Source organism: Herpailurus yagouaroundi, unplaced genomic scaffold (assembly GCF_014898765.1).
Source record: "Herpailurus yagouaroundi ecotype Mexico unplaced genomic scaffold, PumYag 159, whole genome shotgun sequence".
Lineage (NCBI taxonomy): Eukaryota > Metazoa > Chordata > Mammalia > Carnivora > Felidae > Herpailurus > Herpailurus yagouaroundi.
This window is the reverse complement of record NW_024412400.1, coordinates 5,394,469-5,422,067: the sequence shown is the minus strand read 5'-3', so window position 1 is coordinate 5,422,067 and position 27,599 is coordinate 5,394,469. Positions and strand designations below refer to the sequence as shown.

At 40.6% G+C, this 27,599-nt stretch overlaps 1 protein-coding gene across 9 annotated transcripts in view; it reads right to left on the bottom strand.

The window, feature by feature from the left end:
• The window catches only part of GOLGA4 (golgin A4), a 126,146-nt gene extending 100,098 nt beyond the window's left edge, over positions 1-26,048 (bottom strand). For 6 of the 9 annotated variants that reach the window (XM_040479760.1, XM_040479762.1, XM_040479764.1 and 3 more), the window contains exons 1-3: positions 25,673-26,047; positions 15,570-15,629; positions 13,401-13,490 (exon numbers count right to left, since the gene is read on the bottom strand). In XM_040479760.1, coding sequence (XP_040335694.1) covers positions 13,401-13,490; positions 15,570-15,629; positions 25,673-25,741 — 219 coding nt within the window. In that variant the 5' untranslated portion in view covers positions 25,742-26,047. Of the gene's footprint in view, positions 1-13,400; positions 13,491-15,569; positions 15,630-25,672 lie in introns of all 9 variants that reach the window. The other 3 variants (XM_040479763.1, XM_040479766.1, XM_040479768.1) reach the window with 2 other exon arrangements.
• Positions 26,049-27,599: the final 1,551 nt, after the last annotated feature.

Here is a 27,599-nt window from a genome sequence, read left to right as displayed (position 1 = left end):
CTCGGTGTAAGAGTCCACACCGATAAGAACCACACACGGTAAAGAACACAAAGCCTTCACAGAACAAATGTTGACCGTGGTCACACATTCAACAAGAGAGCACTGAGATTGGGGGCAGGACAAAACACAGAAAATGTTAAATAATCGTTTATTTTGTGCTTAGAAACGAAAATATGTACAGAAGAAACTTTTGAAACTGACATTTATATAATGGGTCTTCAGGACAAATCCTATTATACTAATTCTTTTAGTATACTAAGACCTACTAAGACCTACTAAGACCTACTAAGACCTACTAAGACCTACTTGAGCTTTGCCAAAAGGCTGAGAAGCGATCATCATACGAATTCTTTTAATATGTATTCTCTTGTGTCTTTCAGTTTCTGTCACAAGCTGTACACTATACACCAAAATAGTAATAATCATGAATTAGATTAGAAGAAAGTATAATTAAAATGAACTTTTAAATGTAAAACTGGTGAACTCTGAATAATCTCTGTGGATGCCACAGTTTACCAATGGCAATTCCCTCATTTTGCCGGTGTACCATGGTTATACAAGATGTTATCTTTGGGAGAAAATGGGTAAAGGGTACAATAGGGCCTCCCTAAAAAAAAATTTTGTAACCTCCTGTGAATCTATGTTTATCTCAAAAACTAAATAAATTTTGGGGCGCCTGGGTGGCGCAGTCGGTTAAGCGTCCGACTTCAGCCAGGTCACGATCTCGCGGTCCGTGAGTTCGAGCCCCGCGTCGGGCTCTGGGCTGATGGCTCGGAGCCTGGAGCCTGTTTCCGATTCTGTGTCTCCCTCTCTCTCTGCGCCTCCCCCGTTCATGCTCTGTCTCTCTCTGTCCCAAAAATAAATAAAAACGTTGAAAAAAAATTAAAAAAAAAAAAAAAAAAACTAAATAAATTTTTAAAAACCCAAATCTTTTGCAACATCAACTCAGCAGTTAATGTATATTATTATTATGTATTATATATAATAAAGGAATTAAGAGAAAAGAAATGTCTGCACAGGCTGAAGAACTTGGACTTTTCATCTCAGTACTACAGCGTTATAGACACTGAGTAGAGCCTCCACTAACTCTCTTCATCTGGTCCTAAAAATTGAGTATTAGTGGTGTACTAAAATATACTAGATGCCTATTTGGCTCTGGGTACTCATCTTATTCAAGTTTCTACTCTTGCTGAAAATCTGAATTCTCCTGGGATCTCAGAAAGGTCACCCTTGGAATGGATGTGATTTTAAGTTAAACGCTACACAAATTCACTCTTCTTAGGCTCCCAAGATTAATGTTTGAAACGAAGTCACTCTGGCCCACACAACAAAATAACTTACAATTTCAGGGGCGCCTGGTGGCTCAGTCGGTTAAGCGTCCGACTTCAGCTCAGGTCATGATCTCTCGGTCTGTGAGTTCAAGCCCCACATCGGGCTCTGTGCTGACAGCTCAGAGTCTGGAGCCTGCTTGGGACCCTACGTCTCCCTCTCTCTCAGCCCCACCCCTGCTCATGCTCTGTCTCTCTTCCTCTTTCAAAATTGAATAAATGTCGAAAAAAATTTTTTTTAATTATTTTTTCACAGTTAAGCAAGCCCTATCAAAATAACAACAGCATTCTTCACAGAACTAGGACAAACAATCCTAAAATATGTATGGAACCAGAAAAGACCCCGAATAGCCAAAGTAATCCTGAAAAAGAAAACCAAAGCTGGAGACATCACAGTCGTGGACTTCCAGACGCATTACAAAGCTGTAATCATCAAGACAGTATGGTACTGGCACAAAAACAGACACTCAGATCAATGGAACAGAATAGAGAACCCAGAAATGGACCCACAAACGTATGGCCAACTAATCTTTGACAAAGCAGGAAAGAATAGCCAATGGAATAAAGACAGTCTCGTCAGCAAGTGGTGCTGGGAAAACTGGACAGCGACATGCAGAAGAATGAACCTGGACACACTTTCTTACACCATACGTAAAAATAAACTCAAAATGGATAAAAGACCTAAATGTAAGACAGGAAGCCATCAAAATCCTAGAGGAGAAAGCAAGCAAAAACCTCTTTGACCCTGGCCACAGCAAGTTATTCAACACATCTCTGGAGGCAAGAGAAACAAAAGTAAAACTGAACTACTGGGGCCTCATCAAGATAAAAAGCTTCTGCACAATGAAGGAAACAATCAGCAAAACTAAAAGGCAACTGACAGAATAGGAGAAGATACTTGCAAATGACATATCAGATAAAAGGTTAGTATTCAAAATCCATAAAAACTTATCAAACTCAACACCCAAAAAACAAATAATCCAGTGAAGAAATGGGCAAAAGACAAGAATAGACACTTCTCCAAAAAAGACATCCAGATGGCAAACAGACACATGAAAAAATGCTCAACATCACTCATCATCAGGGAAATACAAATTAAAACACAATGAGATACCACCTCATACCAGTCAGAATGGTTAAAGTTAACAACTCAGGCAACGAGACATGTTGGCGAGGATGCAGAGAAAGAGGAACTCTTTTGCACTGCTGGTGGGATTGCAAACTGGTGCAGCCACTCTGGAAAACAGTATGGAGGTTCCTCAAAAAAGTAAAAATAGAATTACCCTATGACCCAGCAATTGCACTACTAGGTATCTATCCAAAGGATACAGGTGTGCTGTTTTGAAGGGGCACATGCACCCCCATGTTTACAGCAGCACTTTCAATAATAGCCAAAGTATGGAAAGAGCCCAAATGGCCATCGATGGATGAATGGTATATACATACAATGGAGTATTACTCGGCAATCAAAAAGAATGAAATCTTGCCATTTGCAACTACGTGGATGGAACGAGAGGGTATTATGCTAAGCGAAATTAGTCAGTCAGAGAAAGACAAATATCACATGACTTCACTCATATGAGAAATTTAAGAGACAAAACAGATGAACATAAGGGAAGGGAAGCAAAAATCATACAAAAACAGGGAGGGGGACAAAACAGAAGAGACTCTTAAATACGGAGAACAAACAGAGGGTTGCTGGAGGGGTGTTGGGAGGGGAATGGGCTACATGGGGAAGGGGCACTAAGGAATCTACTCCTGAAATCACTGTTGCACCATATGCTAACTTGGATGTAAATGAAACATTTAATTGATTAATTTAAAAAATAATTAATACATTTTTACAGTTAAGAGTGTATTTGAAATTCTAAGAGAAAAACACAAAAGCTGATGCTCAGTATGGAAGATCTTGTTGAGCAAACGTCTCAAAGGAAGGTCCTGTCAAGCAACAATCTATACCCCTGCCTGTTGCCCAAGTAGAAGCCAGGTGTGGCACACATCCGACCCTGAATTTCAGCTCAGGTCATGATCCCAGGGCTATAGGATCAAGACCCACATCAGGCTCTACGCTGAGCATGGAGCCTGCCTGAGATTCTTTCTCTCGCTCTCCCTCTCTCTCCCTCCCCCCTTCTCTCCTGCTCCTATACACTCTAAAAATAAAATAAGTATTAAAGAAAACAAACGTTCCCATTGACACGACCTCAAAACCCAAAGGGCTTTTCCCCCCACTTGCTGTCCTTGTCATTTCCTTCTTGTGCCTATGAAGATCTTCTACACATCAGTTCTCAAATATTCTCAATGAAATTCTGTCTCAATTCCGTGTCTCTCAAACTCTGTTCAAATTCTAATCCAAATCTGTTAAGAACTTAACTCACTTCTTGTGCAGTCCTTAGGTGAAGCCATCAGCTGCACTAACACTGACTGAAGTTGTGTCTAAACATTCACGAAGATACAGAAAACTCCAACTAGATATCTGTTGAAGGTGTTTATCTATCTTCCGTATCTTTTACGCTCATATACATATTTCTTTATCTCTGTGCGTTTTTGATAGAATTACTCAGTATTCTTTTGGAATACCCTAATTTCCCCATGAACTGGGACTTGTGTTTTATTCTGACTTATGTTTTTATATCAATTTTTTTTTTCACTTCAAGGATTCCTAATCGGTTCTTTTTCAGACCTACTTAATCTACTTTTGTTTTTTCCCTGCAATTTTATCTTCTTTTTCAGAAAAGTATTACTTCAGGTATCTTATTAAAGATACTTCTTTTAAAGTCTTTTTTAATTTCATCTAGGATAAATTCATATTCCAATTCCTGTTTTGTTTGCCTGCCTCTGTAGCATTTGTTTCAGAATTTTCATTTACAGGTTCATTTTGAGGAAGGTATTGTCTTTCTCTTTCCTTCTGTACTCATCTTTCCTTATCCAATCAATCTGATTCCCTGGGCCCCAGTTTGAGTTTCCTGCCTTATGGCAACACAGGGGACATCACGGACTCAGTCGCAATAAGCCAACGTGAGGTTTGCTTCAGTTCTTGGTCATGAGGTCTCCCTAGAGATGGCCGCTTCTCGTAATGGGCCACAGAGCGCTCTAGGCAGCAGTTTGCAAAGGCTTTTCTCAATCTCTTTCTGCCAATGCTGGGAGCTCCACTTTAGCTCCTGGCACCAAATCTAACTTTGGCAGTTAGATCTAACCCTCCCAGTCCTTCTGAACCAGAGTTTGAACAGAAAATTAAGTCCTAATGCCTGCCCTAAGGCATCCAGTAGCACCTGCTGTATGTAACAAATAAGCTTATCTCCTATGAATTAATGTATCTCCTGTTAGAGGGAGGTCTCTAAAAAGTTTAATATCTTAGGGAGTGTGTGTAAGTCTCTCTGTTTTGAAGACAGAAGTCCTGTTTCTATCTTCCTAGACACTATTATATACAGATGTCAGTTGCAATACTCACTATTAGGGTACATTAAACTCATTCTGTTTTTATTTCCAACAATGTGTATTTTAAGAAGTACTTGTGATAATATATTCTACTAAAGATATAAGATGCTAAGTCCCAGCGCACCTGAGACTTAAGAAAAATAAGTCATCAAAGATCAGCTCACCACTCTAATTCTGAAAATGCTCAGCACGCTCAACAAGAAAGTGGAACTGAAAGTTGGTTCTTCAAAAAGATACAAACAAATATTTAGCTTGACTGACAAAGAAAAATAGAAGACTAATATAAGGAATGAAAGGGGAAATTACTACAGCATTTATAGAAATAAAAAGGATTATAAGATAATGCTATGAACAACTGTATGCCAACAAATGAGACAACTTGGATGATAAAGACGAATTTCTAGAAGGATACAAATTACCGAAACTGACTCAGGAAGAAAGAGAAAACCTCAATGGAGCTACAAAAAGTAAAAAGATGGGATTTGTAATCAAACACTTCCCACAAAGAAAAGCCCAGGATCAGATGGCTTCACTGGTGAATTATACCAAACATTTGAAGAATTAATACTAATCTTCACAAATTCTTCCCAAAATATGCAAACAGAGGGAATATTTCCCAACTCATTTGATGAGGCTAATATTATCCTGATACCAAATCCAGACATCACAAAAAAGAAAACCACAAGCCAACATCTTTTAGGAATAGAAACATAAAAATCCTCAACAATATACTAGCAAATCAAACCCAGCAATAAAAGATATACACCATGAACAAATGGGATATATCCAGGAATGCAAGGTTAGTTTAACATCCAAAAACCAATTACCATACCTCACCATGTCAAGAGAATAAAGGACAAAACCATATGCCCATCTCAATAAACACTAAGAAAGCATCTGACAACATTCAACACACCTTCATAAGAACACTCAACAAATTATGAAAGTAAAGGAATTTTCTCAGCATTATAAAGGCAATCTCCTAACACCAACAGATAACATCATACTTAATGACAAACGACTAAATGCTTTCCCCCTAAGATCAGGAATGATCTACTTTCACATCTGTTCAAATTGCACTGAAGCTCCTAGCCATAGCAATTAGGAAGAAAATGTTATAAAAGGCAGCCAGATTAAAAGAAGATATAAAACTACTTCCTTTTGCAGATGACAAGATCTTGTACAATCCACTAAATAACTATTAGAATCTAATAAACAAGTTCAGCAAGGTTGCAGAATACAAGATCAATTGACAAAAGTCAATTTTACCTCTATAAAGTAGTAATGAGAACACAAAAAAATGAAATTAGGAAAACAATTAAATTTATAGTAGCATCCAAAGAATAAAATACTTGTGAATAAATTTAACAAAATAGTATAAACCTTATATTCTGAAAAGTGTAAATTTTTTTGAAAAAAAATAAAGAAGATCTAAATAAATGGAGAGGGAAAAAGGAAGAAGAGAAAAGATAGGAAGCTTCCCAACTAATTAAAATTGATAAAGATAACACAAACAGAAAAGTACAAACCACTCCCTTACAAATAGAATTGGGAGAAATGTAAATAAAGCAACCACCAAAGTGAATGCAGCAGGATATTAATAATGCACTCTGACATTAGTAGAGTTGACTTACGGAATGAAAGATTGGCTTCATAGCAGGAAGCCTATTAATATAACTCATTTCCTATCATTAGATCAAAAGAAAAAAATATGAGAACTGAGTAGATACCAAGGCAATTTGACAGGGATATTTTTTACTTTCATTAACTGACAGAGGGTAGGGGCAGGTAGCTTCTAACCTAATGTCTAACAGTAAAATCTTTGAAAGTCAATCTATTAGGGGCAAAATTAATTCCAAACTTAAGAAACATTTCTTGGGGAGCATCCAACTCTTGGTTTTGGCTCGGGTCACGATCTCACAGTTCGTGTGTTCGAGCCCCATATCGGGCTCTGTGCTGACAGTCGGGAGCCTGCATGCAATTCTCTGTCTCCCTCTCTCTCTGTCCCTCACTCCCACCTCTCAAAATAAATAAACATTTAAAAAAAAGAAGAACATTTCTGACCCATGACTTTCAAGATACTTCTCAGTAATTCCTAAAGAACAATGCCTATAGCCCTGAAACAGAATAAATTTCTAAAAATGTGGTTAAGAATTACCAAAAGCTGAGGGGCACCTGACTGACTCAGTCGGTTAAGGGACCAACCTTCGGCTCAGGTCATGATCTCGCGGTCTGTGAGTTTGAGCCCCGCGGCAGGCTCTGTGCTGACAGCTCAGAGCCTGCAGGCTGCTTCTAATTCTATGTCTCCCTCTCTGTCCACCCCTCCTCCCTCCCCTGGTCTCAAAAATAAATAAACATTAAAAAAAAAATTTTTAATTGAATTCCCAAAAGCTGAGAATGTCAAGAATCTCTGTTACAGATGATTTCACAGAACAGTGCAAACTGACTCAGAATGACAAAGACAACTAGAGAGGCAGTATTTTATTTCTGAAAGATATCTCAAATTAAGAAGAATAAAAAAGAGGGGCATGCAACTCTTGATCTCGAGGTTGTAAGTTCAAGCCCTATGGTGGGTGTAGGGATTGCTTGAAAATGAAATCTTAGGGGGAAAAGAAGGAAGAAAAATAAGTAAGAAAAGCAAAAAGTGACGAAAAAAAAGACAAGAAAAAGTGACATTTTTCTTGAAGTTTGGGAAAGCATTCCAATCCAAAGCAGCCTAATGCTTCATTGTTTTTCAGTTGCAATGTCGCGATTAACAAAAAATTTGCTATGTGCTATGCCATCCAAGAACTGACAGGCACAGCAAAAGCCTTTTTGTTTCCATATAATAATAATCTTCGGTATGTGATTCACAAATTAGGAGTATTTTCATGCTTCTGAATTCGTCTGCTCGTCACAAGGACCCTAAGAAGGGGATATGCATTTCACCACAATTTTAAGGCTCTCAGAAGTTAAAGGCAGTTTTGCCCAAAGCCACCTGGCAGGTGAGGGATGAAACGCTGTGATGCCTCCACTATTCCAGGCTGTCTCTATGGGGAAGTGTGCCTGAAAACCAGCAAGTTAATGAGCAGGGTAAGTGAAGGGATCCATCCTTCCTTAAAAGCTCAACAAGTAAAAAGACAGATAACATCCAGGACCAAAGTCCACACGATGGTCTGTCTGTTTCCCTCCCTCCATGTAGGGACCTCAGCAGAACAAGCACGGCAGGCCTTCCCATCTTCCGTGGCTGCCCCAGGAACAACTTCACGAGCACCTACTATGTGCAAAGCATCATGAGAGGAGGTTTACATGCCGTGTTACTGGTAATGCCCACAGCTCCACGAGGCAAGTACTATTATTTCCATTTTACAAAGAGAAAGCCTGCGTCACTGAAAAGTTAACTTCCAAAGGTCCTTCAGCCAGCAAGCGGCAAAGCTAGGATAGAAATCCAGGCCGATCCAGAAGACTCCAAAAACCATCCTCTTCTCACTAGTCTATACCAGGTCTTACTCCAAACTATATAAATAGATTATCATGCTCTTAGAAAAATCATTAGATTCAGCCATAAAAAAGGAATGAAGTAATGAAACCTGTTACAACATAGATGAACCTTGAAAACATGCTAACTGAAAACAGCCCAGACACAAAGGGTCACAAATTGTATGGTTCCGTTTATACAACATATCCTAAATAAGCACATTCATGGAGACAGCAAGCAGATTAGTGGTCACCAGGGACTGGGGGAGAGGGAGCGCAGGGAGTAAGTGCGTGATGAGCATGGGGTTTCTTTTTGGATTAATGAAAATGTCATGGAACTAGAGAGATACGATGAATACACGGTATCACTAAGGTACCATATGCCACTTTAAAATGGTAAATGTTATGTTACAGGAATTTAATCTCAATTAAAAAAAAAAATCATCAGAGTGGAACAGAGGGCAGGAGGCTATGGTCGCTTTATCTGGCCTAGTTAGCCTTTCACATGCTCTTACGCTCTCAGCTGTTCTAAAGCACCCTGCCCTAGAGAGGCAAGAAAGATTCATCTCAAGCAACAAAAACGGAAGGAAGCTCTACGCTGATGTTAAAACAAGACTATGCCCAGGATCACAAGGGGAAAGCATATGGTCAACTGAACAGATCTGCCATTTACACAGGGTGAGAGAGTGTCAGAAATCTACAGACTTCAGAGTCAGTGCAAATTCAGTCTGCTCTCCTTTGCCTTCAACGCCTACAATCATAGAGATGATTTTTATATCCTTATAAGGAAGCTTGCAACCAAAGACCGACTTATTTAGATTTACATATAGTATTTACTGACACAAGAAAGTAGACGTATTAGGATTTTCTGCAATAGCTGAAAAAAGGTAAAACCTTTAATTGACCAAGAAATTAACTTAATGAAACCATCTACTTCCCAAGCATTCTGGATCACAAAGACTTTACTGTATCTACTGGAGAGGTGAACAGATATTTCCATCGAGTTAAACTTCCACATTTTGCTAAAAGAAACCTTATAACATTGAAAACAATAAGTCAGGGTCCTAACCCATGCGGAGTATCTGCCACCCAAACCCCAGGGAGTGGGAGGGCAAAGAAGATACACCCTTTTAATCAATAACTTAATTATGAAATGAGAAAGTACTTCCTGTAAAATAAACTGAACTGGGGTTTAGTCTACATTGTACTTTGTGGTCAAAAACACCTTTTAGAATTGTCAGAAAATGCTTTAAAAGCAAAGAGATGAAGGGTAATGCTACTCTTTCAATCAGAAACGACTTCTGAAGTTAAACCTCTGAAGCACAGGATCTTTAGGATTGAAATTTGGGAGTTTGGGAAGAAATAAAAAGATAACCTTTACCTTACTTAGCCTATTGTAAAAGAATGTTCAAATCATCCCTTTCAAAGAGGATTGTTTTGGGGAAAAAATATTATTTTTGTAAAGAAATTTTCAATTAAAAGTTTTTTTTAATTTTTGTTAATGTTTATTTTTGAGAGAGACAGAGACAGAGCACGAGCAGGGGAGGGGCAGAGACAAGGGGAGACACAGAATCTGAAGCAGGCTCCAGGCTCCTAGCTTGTCAGCACAGAGCCTGACGTGGGGTTTGAACCCACAAACCACGAGATCATGACCTGAGCCAAAGTCGGATGCTTAATCAACTGAGCCACCCAGGAGTCCCCCCCAAAAAAAAAAATCTTTTTAATGTTTATTTATTTTTGAGAAGGAGAGACAGAGCGTGAGCAGGGGAGGGGCAGAGAGAGAGGGAGACACAGAATCCAAAGCAGGCTCCAGGCTATGAGCTATCGGCACGGAGCCCCACGCAGGGCTGGAACTTAGGCAGGGCTCGAACTCAGGAGCTGTGAGATCATGACCTGAGCCAAAGTCGGAGGCTTAACCAACTGACCCACACGGGTGCCCCTCAATTAAAATGTTTTAAGCATCCTGGATAAAATAAGCCTTTTTAAAAAGCAGTAGTAGCAATTAACTACTAAAAACAAGTTATTTTCAGGGTTTCAACTGTATCGTACAGAAACCAATATACTAGAATATCAACCAATGTACTAAGTATCGTCATGATGCTATCAACACTGACTGAGTATTACTCGGTACTGCAGATTTCAATCAAATTGGTTACATGTATAAACTAAGTTCAACATCATTAAACTCGAAATCACAAAGTGAAAGAAATGCAATACTGCAAGAAAATAAGATCCCAAAGAAAGTATGCATGTGCTTCACATGCTTATACAACTTGCAAGATCATTTAAATGTATTCACCAAGGGCACCGTATAATATGCCATTAACTTTGAATGCAATAATTGTACTATAAAGTGTTCATTTTGCTACCAACATCTACTATAAAAAGTCAAAAATTTTTTTGTTTTAATGTGACTTTCATCAAACCAACATCTATAAAAGCTAAAAAAAATTTTGTTTTAATGTAACTTTCATCAAATCGACATCTATAAAAAGTTAAAAAATTTGTTATAATGTAACTTTCATCAAAATGTTTAAATTTGCATCTACCCTAGAACCCAGCAGTCCCATTCCTAGGATTCTATCCTACAGAAAAAGAGCGTTATAAGTGTTTATGTACATGCTCAGTACAGTACTGCTTGTAATACTGAAAAGATTATAACATTTGACTTATAATACTGAGACTTTCTCCAACCTAATCTATAGAATCGATACAATCCCAATCAAAATCTCTATAGGTTTGTTTTGTTGTTGTCACTGTTGGTGTTTTATTTTGTTGTGAGTTTGTTTTTGTGAGACTTGAAAATCTGATTCTAAAATTTATATGGAATTTATATGGAAAGGAATAAGAATAACAAGACATTCTAGAACAAGATGGGAGTGCTGTCGTGTGTCCCCCAAAATTCACACGTTGAAGCCCCAGCCCTCAAAATGTGATGTTATTTGGAGACAGAGCCTTTGGGAGGTAATTAGCTAGATAAGGTCAAGAGGACAGGCCTTCATGATGGGATTAGTGCCCTTGTAAAAAGAGAAAGAGACAGGAGAGCTGTCTTTCCCCACTACTCCCACCCATCCCTCTCTACCTAGGTGCATGTAGTAAGGAAGGCCCACGCTAAGACATAATGAGAACACAGCTATCGGCAAACCAGGAAGAGAGCCCTCACCAGACAGCCAACCTGCTATCACCTTGATCTTAGATCGCCCAGCCTCTGGAAACATGAGAAACAAGTGTTTGTTGTTTAAGCCCTAGTCTATGAAATGTTGTTAAAGCACCCAAATCGACTAAGACAGGAAAGACCTGATGTACGGAGGGTAAGATTTAAAATAAAACATTAATTAAAGATTTAGCATAAAATATTAAGACAGTGTGGTATTAGATCACAGACAGACAAAGCAGACAGGGGTACAGAACAGGGAGCACAGAAACAAATCCACTCAATATAGGCACTCAGTTTCTGAAAAAAGGTAGCACAGTAGAGCAATGTGGAAAGAATGGGACAACTGGATAGCATTATGGGGGGGGGGGGGGGGAAGTCCCAGGCTTGATCCCTACCTCACTACCTCACACCATATTGAAAAAAAAAAAAATCATTTCCCAAAGGAATGTAGATCCAAATGTGAAAAGTAAAACAGGAGGGGAATATTTGCAAAATGTGTGAAGGAGAGCAAGAGATACAAGCTTCTAGTTATGGAATGATTACGTCACAGGAATAAAAAGGACAGCATAGAGAATATAATCAATGATATTGTAATACCATTGTACGGAGACAGATGGCAGCCACACTTTGGGTGAGCCCAGCAGAACTTACAGACTTGTCAAATCACTATGTTGAACACCTGAAACTAATGTAACATTGTATGTCAAACATACTTCAATGAAAAAAAAAGTATTTTTTAAAAGTAAAACAGGAAAATACCCTCAGGGTAAGAAAAGAATTCTTTAATAAGAAACAAAAACACTAGCCAGAAAATATGCATACACCAGAGCACATTAAATCTAAGAATTTCAATTCCTCAAAGGACACCATTAAGAGGGTAAAAGGGAAGCCACAGGGCAGAAGATACCTGCAAGGCATAAAGCCAATAAAAAACTCCTATCCACACTATATAAAAAAGAACTACAAATCAACAAAAGACAAACCAACAGAAAAATGAGCACATCAACAAGCACTTCACAAAAAAAGATATCGAATGGCCAATACACAGATGAAACATGCTCAATGTTAATAGTCATCGATTAAAACTACAATAAGAGAACACTATACACCCACCAGCATGGCTGAGATTTTAAAGACTAGCAAGGACGTAGAGCAACACTAACTTTCAGAAGCTCCTGGTGGAAAGGTAAAGTTCTACAACTATTTTGAAAAACAACAGGCATTATCTTCTAGAGTGTCAAAACTATATATGCCTTTTGACCCAGTGTTCTACTCCTAGGTACACAGCAAATGACATGCTGTGTCATTTGGTACACAGGTATATGTGTACCAGAAGAAAGGTACAACGATGTTCACAGCAGCATAATTTATAATAACCAAAAACTGTTAACAACCTAAATGTTTGTAATATTTACAATAGAAAGCATACTTAAGTGGTACTATAAAGAAAAAGACAGAAACAAATACCAAAAGATCAGGATGAGGGCAATCTTTTCGGGGGGAGAAAACAGTGCTATGACGCTGGCAATGTGCCTTTTCTTGACTTCAGTGGTGGTTACATGGGGTTTACTTCATAATAATTGATTGACTTGTGCATTTCTGTTTTACTCTCTTCTGTATCTGTATCACAGTTCACAGAAAGACAAAAAGTTGAAAAAATCTAATCTGAACTATGTTGCTGGCTGCAAGTCACATAGAGTCAGTTGTTACTACATAGTTTCCAATCAATAGCTTGAAAAAATAGAACTTTGTCCTGTATGTTGCTATGTTGAACAAATTATTATCAAATTATTATAAATCTCAAATATTAAAGGCAGAGTATATTATCCTCTCAAATTAAGATTCTCAAAGAAAAAATACTTTACAAAAGCATAATTACTATTTACCAAAAAAGAGTAATTGCTACTAATAAAAATAATACCTAGCAATTAAATAATTGACCTGTCCAAGTAATGTAGTAGCCTACATTTTAGATTAATAAGCTTCTTGTAAGACGTTTATTTTAGAAGAAATTCCAAACTCACCTCTCTGTTGGGTGTACCTTCATCAAGTTGCTCTGTAAATGAAGACGCCCTGCTCCTGGTTCCTGTTGGTGTTGAAGAATTGGAGGGAGCCTAGATTAAAAAATTATTGCACGAATTAGAAAGACTTCATTGACTAGTGGGCTATGCACTGTGTAGTCCTTCTCTCAGTCCCCGCCCAAAGAACCCCAGGAAAGAAAGGAAAAAAACACACACATGAAAAACAGAAAACAATACCTAAAACATAATTAACTAGAAGGCCTAGGCTGCCTACTCAGTCCTCGGTAGGACTCTGCCACCAACCAGAGCTATGATCTTAGCTATATTAACTTTTGGAGGGCTATGTGTCCTCACATATAAAATAAGGTTGTGAAGTTAACATAAGATGATAACATTAGGTGAAACTGAAACCAGTTGAGGAGTATATGAAACACTCTGTACTATTCAGGCAATTATCCTGTAAACCAAAATTATTCCAAAACTGAAAGTTCATTAAAAGCAATAAAGTTGCCAATTTAATCTTTAAAGTGATTTCCAGTTCTAATATTCAATACTGTGTAATGCACAGGAAAATATTTCTTTTTTTTAATGTTTCTTTCTTTGAGAGAGAGGGAGTGTGCATAAGCAGGGGAGGGGCAAAGTGATGGGGAGAGAATCCTAAAGAGGCTCCCTGCTCAGCACACAGTCCAACACAGGGCTCGATCCCGCGACCCTGGGATCTTGACCTGAGCCGAAATCAAGAGTTGGACATTTAACCAAAAGAGCCACCCAGGCGCCCCACAGGTAAACACTTATCTAGTCAAGGGCCTTGTTTTAAGTCTATCTTGCACACCACAGCTAGATCCTGAGATGCCAGTCCATTTAATTCTATAAAGGACAGCCTGGCTCCTATAATTCTCAGTACAAAAACCTTCAGGAGAAAGGGTCCAACCTTAAACTAGAAGGTTGAGGTCTATTCCAAGGTGAACTCAAAACAGTCCTGAAAGTATAAAGCCGAAACCTTAAGACCCTCCCTTACCCATAATAAATAGATCTGAACTCATCTAACATAGAACATCTAACACAGAAATCAGTCTTGATGCCTTACCCTTTTGTAGTCTGCATATGCATAGCTTTCCATAAATAACAGGCATTTAATAAATATCTGTTAAATAAATGAGTGAATGAATGAACAAATGGAACCCTGATCTATCCTATAGGCACATACCGTTACGGCTAGGCTGGAACAGAGAGGTCATTAGGGACAATGTTCATGCATACACATGCACGTATTTAGTTTACGATAAGTGTAACATTTCAAATTAAGATAGATGTTCCATAAACGGTATTGAGACAAATGGCCATGCAGATGAGAGCAGAGACACCAATCAGATGTTTCCTTCATACTTACCTATATTGAAGGTATTTTTTCAGTTTTTATTTAAATTCCAGTTAGTTACATACAGTGTAATATTAGTTTCAGGTGTACAAAATAGTGATTCACCACCTTCCATATAACACCCTGTGCTCATCACAAGTGTACTCCTTAATCCCCATCACCTATCTAACCCATGATTTTTTAAAAACTGCAATATAAAAGAAGAGAGGAGAGTCTATTTCTATAATCACTGAATGGGAAACAGATTTTTTATGTCAAAAGCAGAAATCAAAAGGATAATTTTAATTGGGACCAGGGCAGGGGGGGATGTCAACAAAATAATGACAAAAATCTAATAACCTTTTTCATTTCTAAACAGCTCTCGTAAGTTCATAAATTAGAACTCAGAAAGCTTACTAACCCAGGCTCCCTTTCACCTCGGGCAGGTGACGTGAGCTCCACCAATGAATACACCCATATGAAACTCTGAGTCATAAGTGAGGGATGTGAGGAAACAGGCACACAAATTTAAAGTTTATCGTCTGGTGCACGATGGAGACCAAGCTTCCTGCAGGTGTGCACAGGAGTGATCAACGCAGCTTTCCAGATGCCTGGCAAGGGCTCCCGCAGACAGTAACCATCCAACCACTTGAAAAGTACGCCCCCGCACAGTAAAGGTTTACAATTGTCATTACATCTTTATGCTTTGGCTTCATGTGAGCCTAATCAGTAACTGACAGCTGCATCAGCTCCGGATTAACTGGCAAAATCAAATGTGGAATTTACAAAGTTGAAGAACAGGTCATAAAACACACCGTCTTCAGAAAAGTTAGTACCGCTTGGCAGGCTTGGCCTGATGGCTGGTAGGTCTTCCCCTGGAGTTGCAAGAGTAAGGATCGCAGACATCACATATGACTGTAAAATATAAAACATGCATAAAAACTAACTGTACTTGAGCATTTATCCGAAGGAAGGTCCTGGATCTTTAATGGGATATCCTCACTTCAAAATGTAAATGGGTTCAGGAATATCTGGGTGGCTCAGTCGGCTGAGTGCCTGACTCTTGACTTCGGCTCAGGTCACGATCTCACAGTTCACGAGTTTGAGACCCGCTTCAGGCTCTGCACTGACACTGCGGAGCCTGCTTGGGATTCTCTCTCACTCCCTCTCCCTCTCTTTCTACCCCTCCCCTGCTCGCTCGCTCTCTCTCAAAATAAATAAATAAACTAAAAAAACAAAAATCAAAATATCAATGGATTTAGATTCCTTCAAACTAAACTTGGTCTAATTAATTCTCATAGCCATGAGAAATCTAGATAGGTTTCTAAGCTACTTGTCACAATTAATATCTTTATTGCCCACCAATGGATTATTAACTAACCATAGGCCTCAATTTCAGTAAGAAAAATCTTTCAGTCACTGTGGTAGGCAGAATTCTAAGATGACCCCAAATGACCCTCACCCTGTGAGTATGATAAGATCACTCCCCTGATTATCTCACATTACATAGTAAAAGGAACTTCTACAGGCATGTTTAAAGCTACTAATCAGTAGTTTTTGAGTCAATCAAAAGATTAGCTGGATGGTCTAGCCTCATCACAAAAGCCCTTCAAAGAAGAGTCTAGAAGGCAGAGGCAGAAGGCAGAGAGATACACTCCTGCTATCCTAAAAGAAAGCAAGTACCTATGAGGGCCAAGTGACACGGAGCTCCAGGTAGCCTCTAGGGGCTGAGTGGCCCCCTTCAATAGCCAGGAAGAAATAAGGACCTCAGTGCTACAACCACGGACGACTAAATTCTACCACACGCACGTGAGCATGGAAGAATACTCCAAGCTCCAGATGAGAACCCAGTCGGGTTAACACCCTGTGAGACTCTTAGTAGAGAAGCCAGTCACCCATACCAGACTTCTGACCTACAGACTATGAAGTAACAACTGGGTTATTAGATGCTAAGATTGCAGTAATTTGTTATGCAACATTAGAAACATACACAATCACTTGTATAAGCCTTGGGAATAATAAGCCTTAACTGGCTTGTCCCTATGCCACGACTTTTCACTACCTATCAAGACTCTGCTCAGATGTCACCCTCTCTCCAGAAATGCCTTCCTATAGACACTACCACTCTACTAGGAGTACATGCCTCTCTACCTTATGGCACAGAGACTACATCTACCCTTCAAGGCAAATGCAACACTTGGCATAGCACCTAGAAGGCACTGTTAAATAAGTAAGTGCTCTGTAATTGTAAATCCTTTTTATTAAGGTAGGTTCCATGCCCAACGTGGGGCCTGAACTCACAACCCTCAGATCAAGAGTCACATGCTCTACCAACTGAGTCAACCAGGCACCCCAACAAATGCTTTTAAATACTGTTTCAGATTCTGTGTCTGTGTCTGTGCCTGTTTCGGATTCTGTGTCTCCCTCTCTCTCTCAGCCCCTCCCCCACTCGTACTCCGTCTCTCTCTCTCTCTCTCTCAAAAGTAAATAAAACCTTAACAAAAAATTTTTAATAAAAAAAAAATCTGCTCAATCCACTGATTCCACAACCCTCTTCAACTGCTTTTACCATACCATGCCACACTTTGTAAGAAGAATGTATATAAAGACAGCCACTAACTCTTAAATCTAGAGTACATCAAATATACTTATGTATTTTAGTTGTCTTGAAAAATAAAAATTAAAAAGCATTAACTCTAGGTTAAACAATATAATCTAAACACAACAAAAACACAAATTTTGGATATTCATATTACTGAAAAGTTCTACATATTTTTTTAATTCTATTTATTTATTTTGAGAGACAGTGTGTACACGTGCACAAGAGAAAGAATCCCAAGCAGGCTCCCAGCTGCCGGTGCAGAGCCCAATGTGGGGCTTGAACTCACGAAACCGTGAGATCATGACCTGAGCCAAAGTCAAGACTCAGATGCTTAACTGATTGAACCACCCAGGTGCCCCTGAAAAGTTCTACATATAGTCAAAACTATGATAACCAAAGTTTACTCACTGGGGGCTCTATTATCTGGGAGTTTTCATGGAAAGAATTGAGACAGCTGAATTGTTAGATTTAGAAAAATACAGATATAAATATAAGTATAGGTATAGATATCTATATAGAGTTATAAGATCCAAAACAGTTAAACCTCATTGGTGCCTGAAAGGCTCTGGAGATACAATGAGGTTCAACCGTTTTGAATGTATAACTTTTTGAAATCAATTAACAAACTGTAGCTTTTAAAGACAAAAAGAAACTGAACATAATTTAACATTTTCCAGGTCAGTTGTCACTTACACAACTTGTATAAGTCTTCTCTACTCATTTTAGCCTACTACTAGTTTAGAAACTGGATAATTACACTTATTGGAATTCTAGACAAAATAAGCATGAGGAGGGGGCACCTGGGTGGCTCAGTCGGATGAGCATCCAACTTCGGCTCGGGTCCTGATCTCGTGGTTCGTGAATTCAAGCCCCACACCGAGCTGTCTGCTGACAGCACGGAGCCTGCTTTGGATCCTCTGTCTCCCCCTCCCCACCCTTCCCTGGCTCCCATTCTCTCTCTTGAAAATAAACATTAAAAAAATAAGAATAAGGAAGCTTTAAATGAAGGTTTTTTTAAAGCTTCCTTATGAATAACTCAGATTAGCTATGGAATATGAGGTTGGTGACATTAAAATTTTGGCTGCCTTTTGACTTATTTCATGGTTTAAATTATGCCCCAAAGAGATGAGATGTTACTCCTACACAGCATAACAAAATCTGGCTTCCCTGCTCCCTCCCGCACCCATGGATAATCAATATGGCAAGGGCACCACCACAGAATCCTTCTTATCACGGCCCTGGTGATAGTCTCTTCCTAATCTATTTGACGTTCCAACTCTATTGGAATGGCCAAAGTAACTTGGGAGTTAATTCTTCATATAAACCTTTATATCCTACTTACCAAAATTATCAGGGCTTTCACGTGTCCTTAATAAAGCACCTTCTGTATCCCAACATCTAAAACAGTAGTGCCGTAAATGAATACTGCTGTTCATGTTATAAATGCTTACCTCTCAAAACAAGTCCTTTAATATAGTGAAACCCACCCATCCAAAAGTAATTTAAGGACACTTGCAGTCAAACAGATGGCAGATGGACTATATGCTCATACTTTCTCTACCTCTTTCTACTTTCTACCTCCACCTACTTTCTCTACCTTGAAATTAAAAATTTTCAACCAAGTTTCAGAAGACTGGTATGAATGAAAGAACAGTAAAATGGTTAACACAGATGAGGACACTATAACCCCAAGGACCTACAGATAGGAAAGTGATGAGAAGCAAGCCTGTTTTCATCCTCATGACCATGAAAAGACTTAGGACTTAAAACAAAAAGTATAAATGCAAGATGGAAAGTGAAGAGAGAGAATCAAAAACAAAGATTGGTTGAAAGATCCTCGGGTCCCCGTCCTACCTTACAGATCCTCTAAAGAACCTGAGGTTTATTTTCAGGAGCTAATGAGGCTCCAAACTGGGTGAAACCAAGCATAGTAAGATAGGAGTGAAGGGCAAAGTATATGACTAACTTTGGAGGGATTAAGTGATACTATCCACAGTGCACTAGCCCTACTTCAGAAAGTTGGCAGCTTGGCTTAAAACCCCTCACCCTTTCTCTAAAATACACCATGCTTCTCTGGAGAAACCAAATGACCTCTTTAGAAAGAACTCTGGTTACCAGCATGAAGATATTTCCCCCAACAGTAACTCAGCAGTGAGCCCCAGTGTCTCTATGCCATCACATGCCATTTCCAAAGAGTATCAGATTTTTAGTGCCTCACCCTTGATAGCCCAGAGCACTTAATAAAGTTTCCAAAGTAAAAAAGGGAGCAAAAAAAAAAAAAAACTAGAAAAAACAAACAATAGAGATTAAAAGAAAACTTCAAAACAAAAAAATCACCATTATTCTCAGAGATATTAAAAATATTATATCTACATAACAAGAATAATGCTATGAAAAAGCAAAAGACAGTAAGAAACAGTCCTTAGAAATTTTAAGATAGCCAAATTAGTTAAAAATTCAACTGAGTTTGAAAGTTGAAGCAATCTCTCAAAAGTAGAGCAAAACAAAACAAAAATCCGAACACACACACACACACACACACACACACACACAAAACAACAACAACAAAACCAAAAACGGAAAATAAAGGGTAAAAAAAGTGAAAGAATCTATCCTGAAGGCACAAAAGCTACCAAACTGCAGCTCAAGAGAAAAGACAAAAAACAAAGGAGAGGGAATTATCAAAGAAATTACATCTAAAAGTTTCCAAGAAGGTAAGCACAGGAGTCACAAACAATGCCCACTGAGTGTCCAGAACAAAGCATATGGAAATCCATTCAAAGGCATATTTACCAGGAAACTTGAGACAAAATATAAAAGGAAGATCCTAGAGTCTCCAGAAAGAAAAAAAACAGCACAATGACAATGGACTTCTCAATAGCAACACTGCAAACAGAAAACAATGGGTCAATGCTCCCAAAATCATCGACCTTGGCAGGAAATCAGTAAATACGGTTTATAATGTACAAATCAACAAACCAGCAAAGCAACAAAATCTTTTTATTAGAAATAGGAAGTTAAATATCTGGGCAAACAGAAAATATTGAGAACATGGAGAACAGGACTGCAGGGTTGGAGCAGACAATGGTTCTTTTTCGCATAATACTCTTTTAATAGTACTTGACCTTTTAAAACCATATATTATTTTTGATAAAAATAAAAGCAAATCTTTACTTTAAAATTTAAATTAAATATCATAAGCAATACAAAATACCCAACAAAATTTAAAAGCGTGACTAAGAGATGATCTATTTCTCACCTTAAATCTCATCCAATAGTTGATAAGAAATAATAAGTGGACTGAAATTCTCAACCCTTCAGACACTAGCTATGGTTAACAGCATATCTGAAGGCCAGTCACACGGTACATGCTAACTTAACCCCAGTGATTCTATAAAATAAGTAAGACAGAAAAATCAGTAATACCTTTACAATCTAAGGAATATACCCTTGTTGAGAATTTATAATTTAAAGTCAAATATTTCAGAATTCGAATTTATGTTTAAGTACATCATGGTGATCAGGTTTCTAGTATAAGAATGTAGACTGAATGCTACTGTTTACCTCCTCTCCCTCCCCAAAACTTATTGAAACAAAGGCTTAAAAAAAAGTAGAAAAACAGATTAATGAAAACTCACGAACAAGACAGAGAACAGCAGTGAAAAGATAAAACAAAATTCTTAAGACTCGAAGGCAAAAGGATTCAGATTGGTTGAGAAATCAGGGCAAAGGTAGCTACAGCTCCAAATTTGCACAGAAGGCTAAAGAAGAGGCAGCAGCAACTTTCTCCAATAGGAAAAAAAAAAAAAAAAACATGGGTTTAAAATACTAGAACGGGAAATTATTGTTCTCATTATTGCTCTCAGGGATTAATTAAGGGTCTGTGTTGTAACAAACAGGTACTTGAGGTCAGCCTCCTCCAACCCAAACATTTACAGACCAAAGCAACTGCAAAATATAATAAGCAACCTACCTTGTAGGAGTTAGATCTTCAATAGTGGGGGCTGGTACCACAAAGCAGCAGGGTAACAACATACCCACGTTTGCCCAATGCAATCCCAGGCCCACCCAGTTCATGCCAGTTTATGTTCCAAGATCATTATCAGTAGTGTCCCCTTTCACTCTCAAGAATGTTAGCGTAATAAATTATACGGTCACCTTTCAAAGTAGGTAGACCCTCTTCGTTTAGGCTGGCAGAGGAGGCACTGTCTCACTTGCACAAGCACTCTCCACACAGGACAGAAGCACGTAAGAGCAGAGAAAACCCATGTCATCTATCAAAATAAATCACCCTCCAGGACTTCATAAGTATAAATGAACAAACAATAATCACAAGACATCTGTCTTTAAAAAAAAAAAAAAAAAAAGCAAAACGAGATGATCAGTACGAATACAACAAGTGACCCAAAAAATAAGATAAATCAAGAAACAGAACTTAGGGGTGCCTGGGTGGCCCAGTCAGTTGAGCATCCAACTCTTAAATTTCAGCTCGGGTCTTGATCCCAGAGTCGCGAGTTCAAGCCCCGTGCTGGGCTCCGCGCTGGGTGTGGAACCTACTTAACCAAAAATAAATTAATTTTAAAAATATATAAATTTTTAGCTTCATTTTTAATTGGTGATTAGGCTTCAAGTCATCATCAGAGTTGATTAAGTAATTACTTAAAATAATATCTGCAAGGAAGGATACAAATACTCTTAGTACCAACCAAACAGAAGCAACTGGGGAATATTAGAAGGCTATCCGGCTTTTATTAAATGTTTTCAAACTCTTAAGGGACCCTACATTGTATCACTATTACTACTGCTGAAAAATTTTACAAATGTTGTAAAGAAAATGGTTCACCTATCCCACAATTACCTACGCCTACTAGCTCAATCTACTGGAAACCTGCCTATCAGGGCCACCTCACCTACGAAAAGCAAGCTGAGAACCAGGAAGTATGCACACAGAGGCCTCCAAAAACCTCAAAACAAATGTCTCAAAATTTGTGTTAATACACTAACAAATCCCTCAGGTACTTGCCCTTATTTAACGCAAACTTTTAGAAGCTTATGTGTCTTGATTCAAGCTGGAGACACTTGAAAAGCAGAAAGAAGAAAGACACAAGGCAGACAGCAAGGAAGGTAACAAAATTACAAAAGGCAGACCAAGAGCAAACAAACCTCTTTTTTTTTTATTTCTTTTTAATTTTTTTAAATTTATTTTTGAGACAGAGAGAGACAGAGCATGAGCAGGGGAGGGGCAGAGAGCGAGGGAGACACAGAATCCGAAGCAGGCGCCAGGCTCCGAACTGTCAGTACAGAGCCTGACGCGGGGCTCGAACTCACAGAGCGTGAGATCATGACCTAAGCGGAAGTGGGAAGCTTACCCTACTGAGCCTCAGGCGCCCCAGGAGCAAACAAAACCTCTTGAGTGAATAAAAGGGAAATGCCTTTCACACCCTGTTAAATTCTTAAGGGCACGGTGCCTTCAACACAAAATAATTTATACTCAAAAATGAAGAGGACACTTGAGTGGCTCAGTTGGTTAAGCGTCAGACTTCAGCTGGGTCATGATCTCATGGTTCATTGGTTCAAGCCTCCACGTCGGGCTCTGTGCTAAAAGCTCAGAGCCTGGAGTCTGCTTTGGATTCTGTGTGTCTCTCTCTCTGAGTCCCTCCCCTCCCTGTTCCCTGTCTCTCAAAAGTAAATTAAAATGTTAAATTAAAAAAAGAATTTTTAATGAAAAAATGATAATATACAAATTCAAGATCCTTTGCTTAAGCAAACAAGTATACGTATAATCTACTGCAAAATGATTGTCATCAAAAAAGTTTTTTGTTTTTAATTTACCCTTAAAAAAAAGAAACATTAGATCTGAAAACAATAATCTAGAACTTCTCATCCTTAAAGGGTTCTTAACAGCTGAAGATCTGAGACCAGAACAGAATCAAGTTTCTATCAGTAGATGATGCTTAACTCTTTCGTTCCTGGAAAAATACACATATTATCAAAGAGGATTTTTAAAAATCTTGTATACCCAAAGTGATTTTATTTGATCCAGATGTACTGTCTCACTTCAAATGTTAGCTTGTACCTAACTTTTTTACTATTCTAAAAACGATCTCTCTCAGTTAATGCACACAAGCAATTCATTTTCATGAAGAAAAACTAAACATTATTTATAAGAAAAATAATCTGGGGTACCCGGGTGGCTCGGTCGGTTGAGCATCTGACTCTCGGTTTCCACTCTGATCATGATCCAAGGTTGTGGGATCGAGCCCTGCATCAGGCTCTGCATCCGGCTCTGTGGCCAGGCTCTGCAATGACTGTGGAGCCTGCTTAAGACTCTCTCTCTCCCTTTGCCCCTGCCCCCCTCACGCTCTTGCTCTCCCTCTCTAAAATAAAAATAACCATATAATATCTCATGAGCACTTCCCTCTTAAACTATTTTCACTGCCTGCACATAAATATACTTTATATACATATTTTCCCCCACAAAACTGGGATCACACTTTACATGCTGCTTCTTAATCTGTCCTTTAACACAAATGCCTGTGCGTGTTAACTATTACTTTTCTGTGGGCTCTAACAATAGCTGTGTGACGTCAGGCAAGTTAGCCTCTCTGAACCTCACTCCTTCATCTAGAAGGCTACCTACCTCGTTGGTTTACATAAGAATGAAATAAAAGAATCCACACAAAATACAAAGCAAAATGCCTCTCACGTAGTAAGAACCCAGTGAACATAGGCTTTTGTTAAGGCTGCGGAATAGCCGACTACCGAACACAGCCTATTAACCAATTTTCTATTTTTAGCCAGTTTTTACCTATTAAAACAGCACTGCAATAAAAATCCATGAGGCCAAATCTTTTAATACATCCCAAACTTTCTCAGGATAAACTCCCAGCGATGCAATCTTGGATCAATGATATTTTACGCATTCCCAAACGTAAGTGCTTTACATCCACTAACCTGGTGCTTCCCCACATTCCTCCTCTCTACCTCACTTTAAGTCTTTTGTTTCTTAAGAACCCTGCTTTGTAAAGTTAGAAAAGCTTGCAGTAAATGGCATGAACAGTAAGAGACTTACTATTTGAATGTTATCACTATTTACATTTTATTCAGGAGAATGACCAAGCCTTCAGCGTCATGTTCCAATGTATTTCAGTTTTACTCTACATGAGCTTTAGCTTTTGAGAGGACAGCTTCGACTCACAGTTTCAGAATAAGCCCCATGCAATAATCGATTTAATAATTGTTAATCGGTTGCTTCGCGGTTGCTAAAAAGCCGTGTAAGATAAATGCTGTATTTTTAAAACGTATTTTTAAATGTCTCCAAATGAATCAAAACTCAGCCTTTCTTACAGAAACTCTAAAATAGAGAGAGAGGAGGGCTCAGTCCGTTGAGACTGAGAAAAGCCGGGAAGCAATGCAGAAGAAGCCCTCATCTTTGCTCAAGAGACCGACTGCCGCAGGCACCAACACACACATCCTCATCGGAGTCTAGGAGACTGTTTCTTTAACTTAACAATGCTAACACGCCCCCTTTTTCCTAGAAACTGTCACTTCCTGAAGCCACGGCATTCAAGAAAAAGGAACGGAGCACGGCTCTCGGAGAAGCAGAACGCCCGGCTGGGGACAGGCACAGCCCTGGCCTGGCCTCGGGACGTCTGCCCCTCCGCCCGCCCGGATCAACCAAGTTATGCGAAGTGACTAACTCGTGACAGCCTCGGGCTTTGGACGCGGGCCACACCGCCACCTCTTTCGGGTCCAACGCTCCAGCGAGCAGCCTGGCCCGGAACGGCCGGACCCTCAGCCCTCCCCTCCCCACGGTTTGGCACTGCACTCGCGTAACAGGTCAGGAGTCTTGCGGGATCCTGGCCCTGGCACCCTCAATCCCCGGGCGGTGACGGGACAGGGAACTTGGGTGGGGAAGTCATCAGATACGACAAGGAACCCAAGTTTTCCCATCCTGCTCTCACGCCTGAGCTGGGGTCTCGGACGCGTGGGGGAACCTTCGGTACGGGTCAAAGGTCATGCAAGATCGGCGCCCTCGTCACGTATTCTCAGGCGAGGGTAGTTGCGTTGGGGGAAAACTAGAGGTCAGACGTCCCGAAGGATCCAGCCACCCCACCCACTCTCCTGAACGGAGTTTGAGGATGGGGGGGGGGTCCCCGATACAGAAGACCCGGGCCGTCCTGGGCTCATTCCCAGTCCGGAGTTTGGGGGAGATCCTCAAGTTCCAGGTCAAGGGTCACGAAAGAACCCTCCCTTGCCCTGGCCCCCGAGCCAGTATCCAGGGGGGTCGGGAACTAGAGAGCGGCGCCATAGTACCTGAGTCGAGGCCAGCGCCTGCTGGAGCTTCTCCTCCTCGATGATCTTCTGCTTCAGCTTCCTGAACATGGCGCAGCGCGGGGTCCCGAGTGTGCGACCGGAGGGGCGAGCGTCCACGGAGACCCGGCCGCGGCGGGGACGGCGGCTTCTCTACACCAGGGACCGCGGGGGCCGGGCCTCGCCGCCTCCTCCTTGGGCTCGCAGGCGGATCGGGACACTCGGCCTGCGGGTGTCGGCGTCGCCGCCGCCGCGTCTCTTTCTTCTGGGTGCCACTGGTTGGCCTATGCCCCCCATCCAGCCCCGGCGGCGGCGGCGGCGGCGACAACGGCAGCAGGTGAACCGGGGGCCAAAGACGCCTGCGCGGCCTACGTGGAGCTCGCCGAGGGAGCTCTACGGAGCGCCGGAGGGGCCAAGCGCCAGGTCGCACCGGCACATGCGCGCTCTGGGCGTCGCTCTCGAACGCGGCGGCGGGGGGCCGGACGCCGCGCTCTGCCGTGCCGAAATTCGCGTCGTGCAGAGATGCCCTCGGGGCTGAGTCTGAGTGCTGCACTGACGCGCTCCGGGGCTCCGCCACTGCAGAGCACAGCGGGGAGGGTGCCACTTCGGTGGAGGACGGCGGGCCGCACGGGCCCGCCGCGAAGAGCCGCGGGGGCGAGCGTCTGGGGTGGGAGAAAGGGAGTCGCCAGGGAACCCGCCTTGTGCTCTGAAGGACGGTGCTTTTGCTTAGTACTTGTGGTTAAGAATCTGCAACTTCAGTGCCTGGGACCCCTGCTGCTCCGCAGAAGGGCCCTCTTTCCTTCCCTGGACTCGCCCCGCGGTCAAGAAGCACCTGACCCGAGCCTCCCAGGGTCCAAACGTCTCAGGCCGATATTGGAAAATCTCAGTCGTTTGGACATCTGCCCTGATTTTTTTTTTTTATTTAACCGAAATTGTATGCATTCACGTGTTCATTCAAAAATCTTTATCATTCTAAGTGCCAGGATCTTCGGGGGTGTTAAAAGAATTCACATGGGGCGCCTCGGTGGCTCAGTCGGTTAAGCTTCCGACTTCAGCTCAGGTCGTGATCTCCCCGTTCGTGAGTTCGAGCCCCGTGTGGAGCTCTGTGCTGACAGCTCCGAGCCTGGAGCTGCCTCGGATTCTGTGTCTCCCTCTCTCTCTGCCCCTCCCCTGCTCACACACACTCTGTCTCTCTCTCTCTCTCAAAAATAAATAATAAACATTAAAAAAAAATTTTTTTTTAAGAATTCACAGCCGGTAGAATGCACAAATTTTTAAAGGGTCCAAGTTCACCCCTAGCATCTGCAATCATCCTAAAAGAGTTTAATGTGTATGTGCCTAATTCTTCCAACACCCGGAACTTAGACCGTCTGTGAACTCTCAAATCCATCTCGGCAGCATGCTATACCAGATTGCTTCAGAACCTGAGAGGATATACGCCGATATTCACATTTTAGCTCATTTTATTTACTAACAAGTTCTTCCGTGAGATCCCATAGCACGATCCCTAAATGTGGGAGAGCCAGAGCAGGGTCTAGTGTGAGCACTGCATTGACAGCTGGGCTAAGTCCTCTCTTATCCCATAGTGAACACCTATATATTTACCAAGGAAGTTGTATCACTGTGACCTTTGGGCGCATAGTACAAGGCCAGATTCCTGAAGGCAGCAGAAAGGTCACGAGTGACACCCATGTGGTATATAAGACAACGGAGAATGAGGGAAAGTAACAAACCAGATAGCGCAAGCCCATCCAGAGGCAATTTTAAATCCCTGCAGCACAACAGCTCTTAGAATAAAATTCAGCCCAAAGGCCAGATTGTGACCTCTGAGTCTCAACTCCCTGCCCCTCATTTTCCTCATCTGTCACCTTTTAACATTTTCATGGGTATGTTGTCAAGCTTGAAGTGCATAGAGTATAGCTCATAGTAA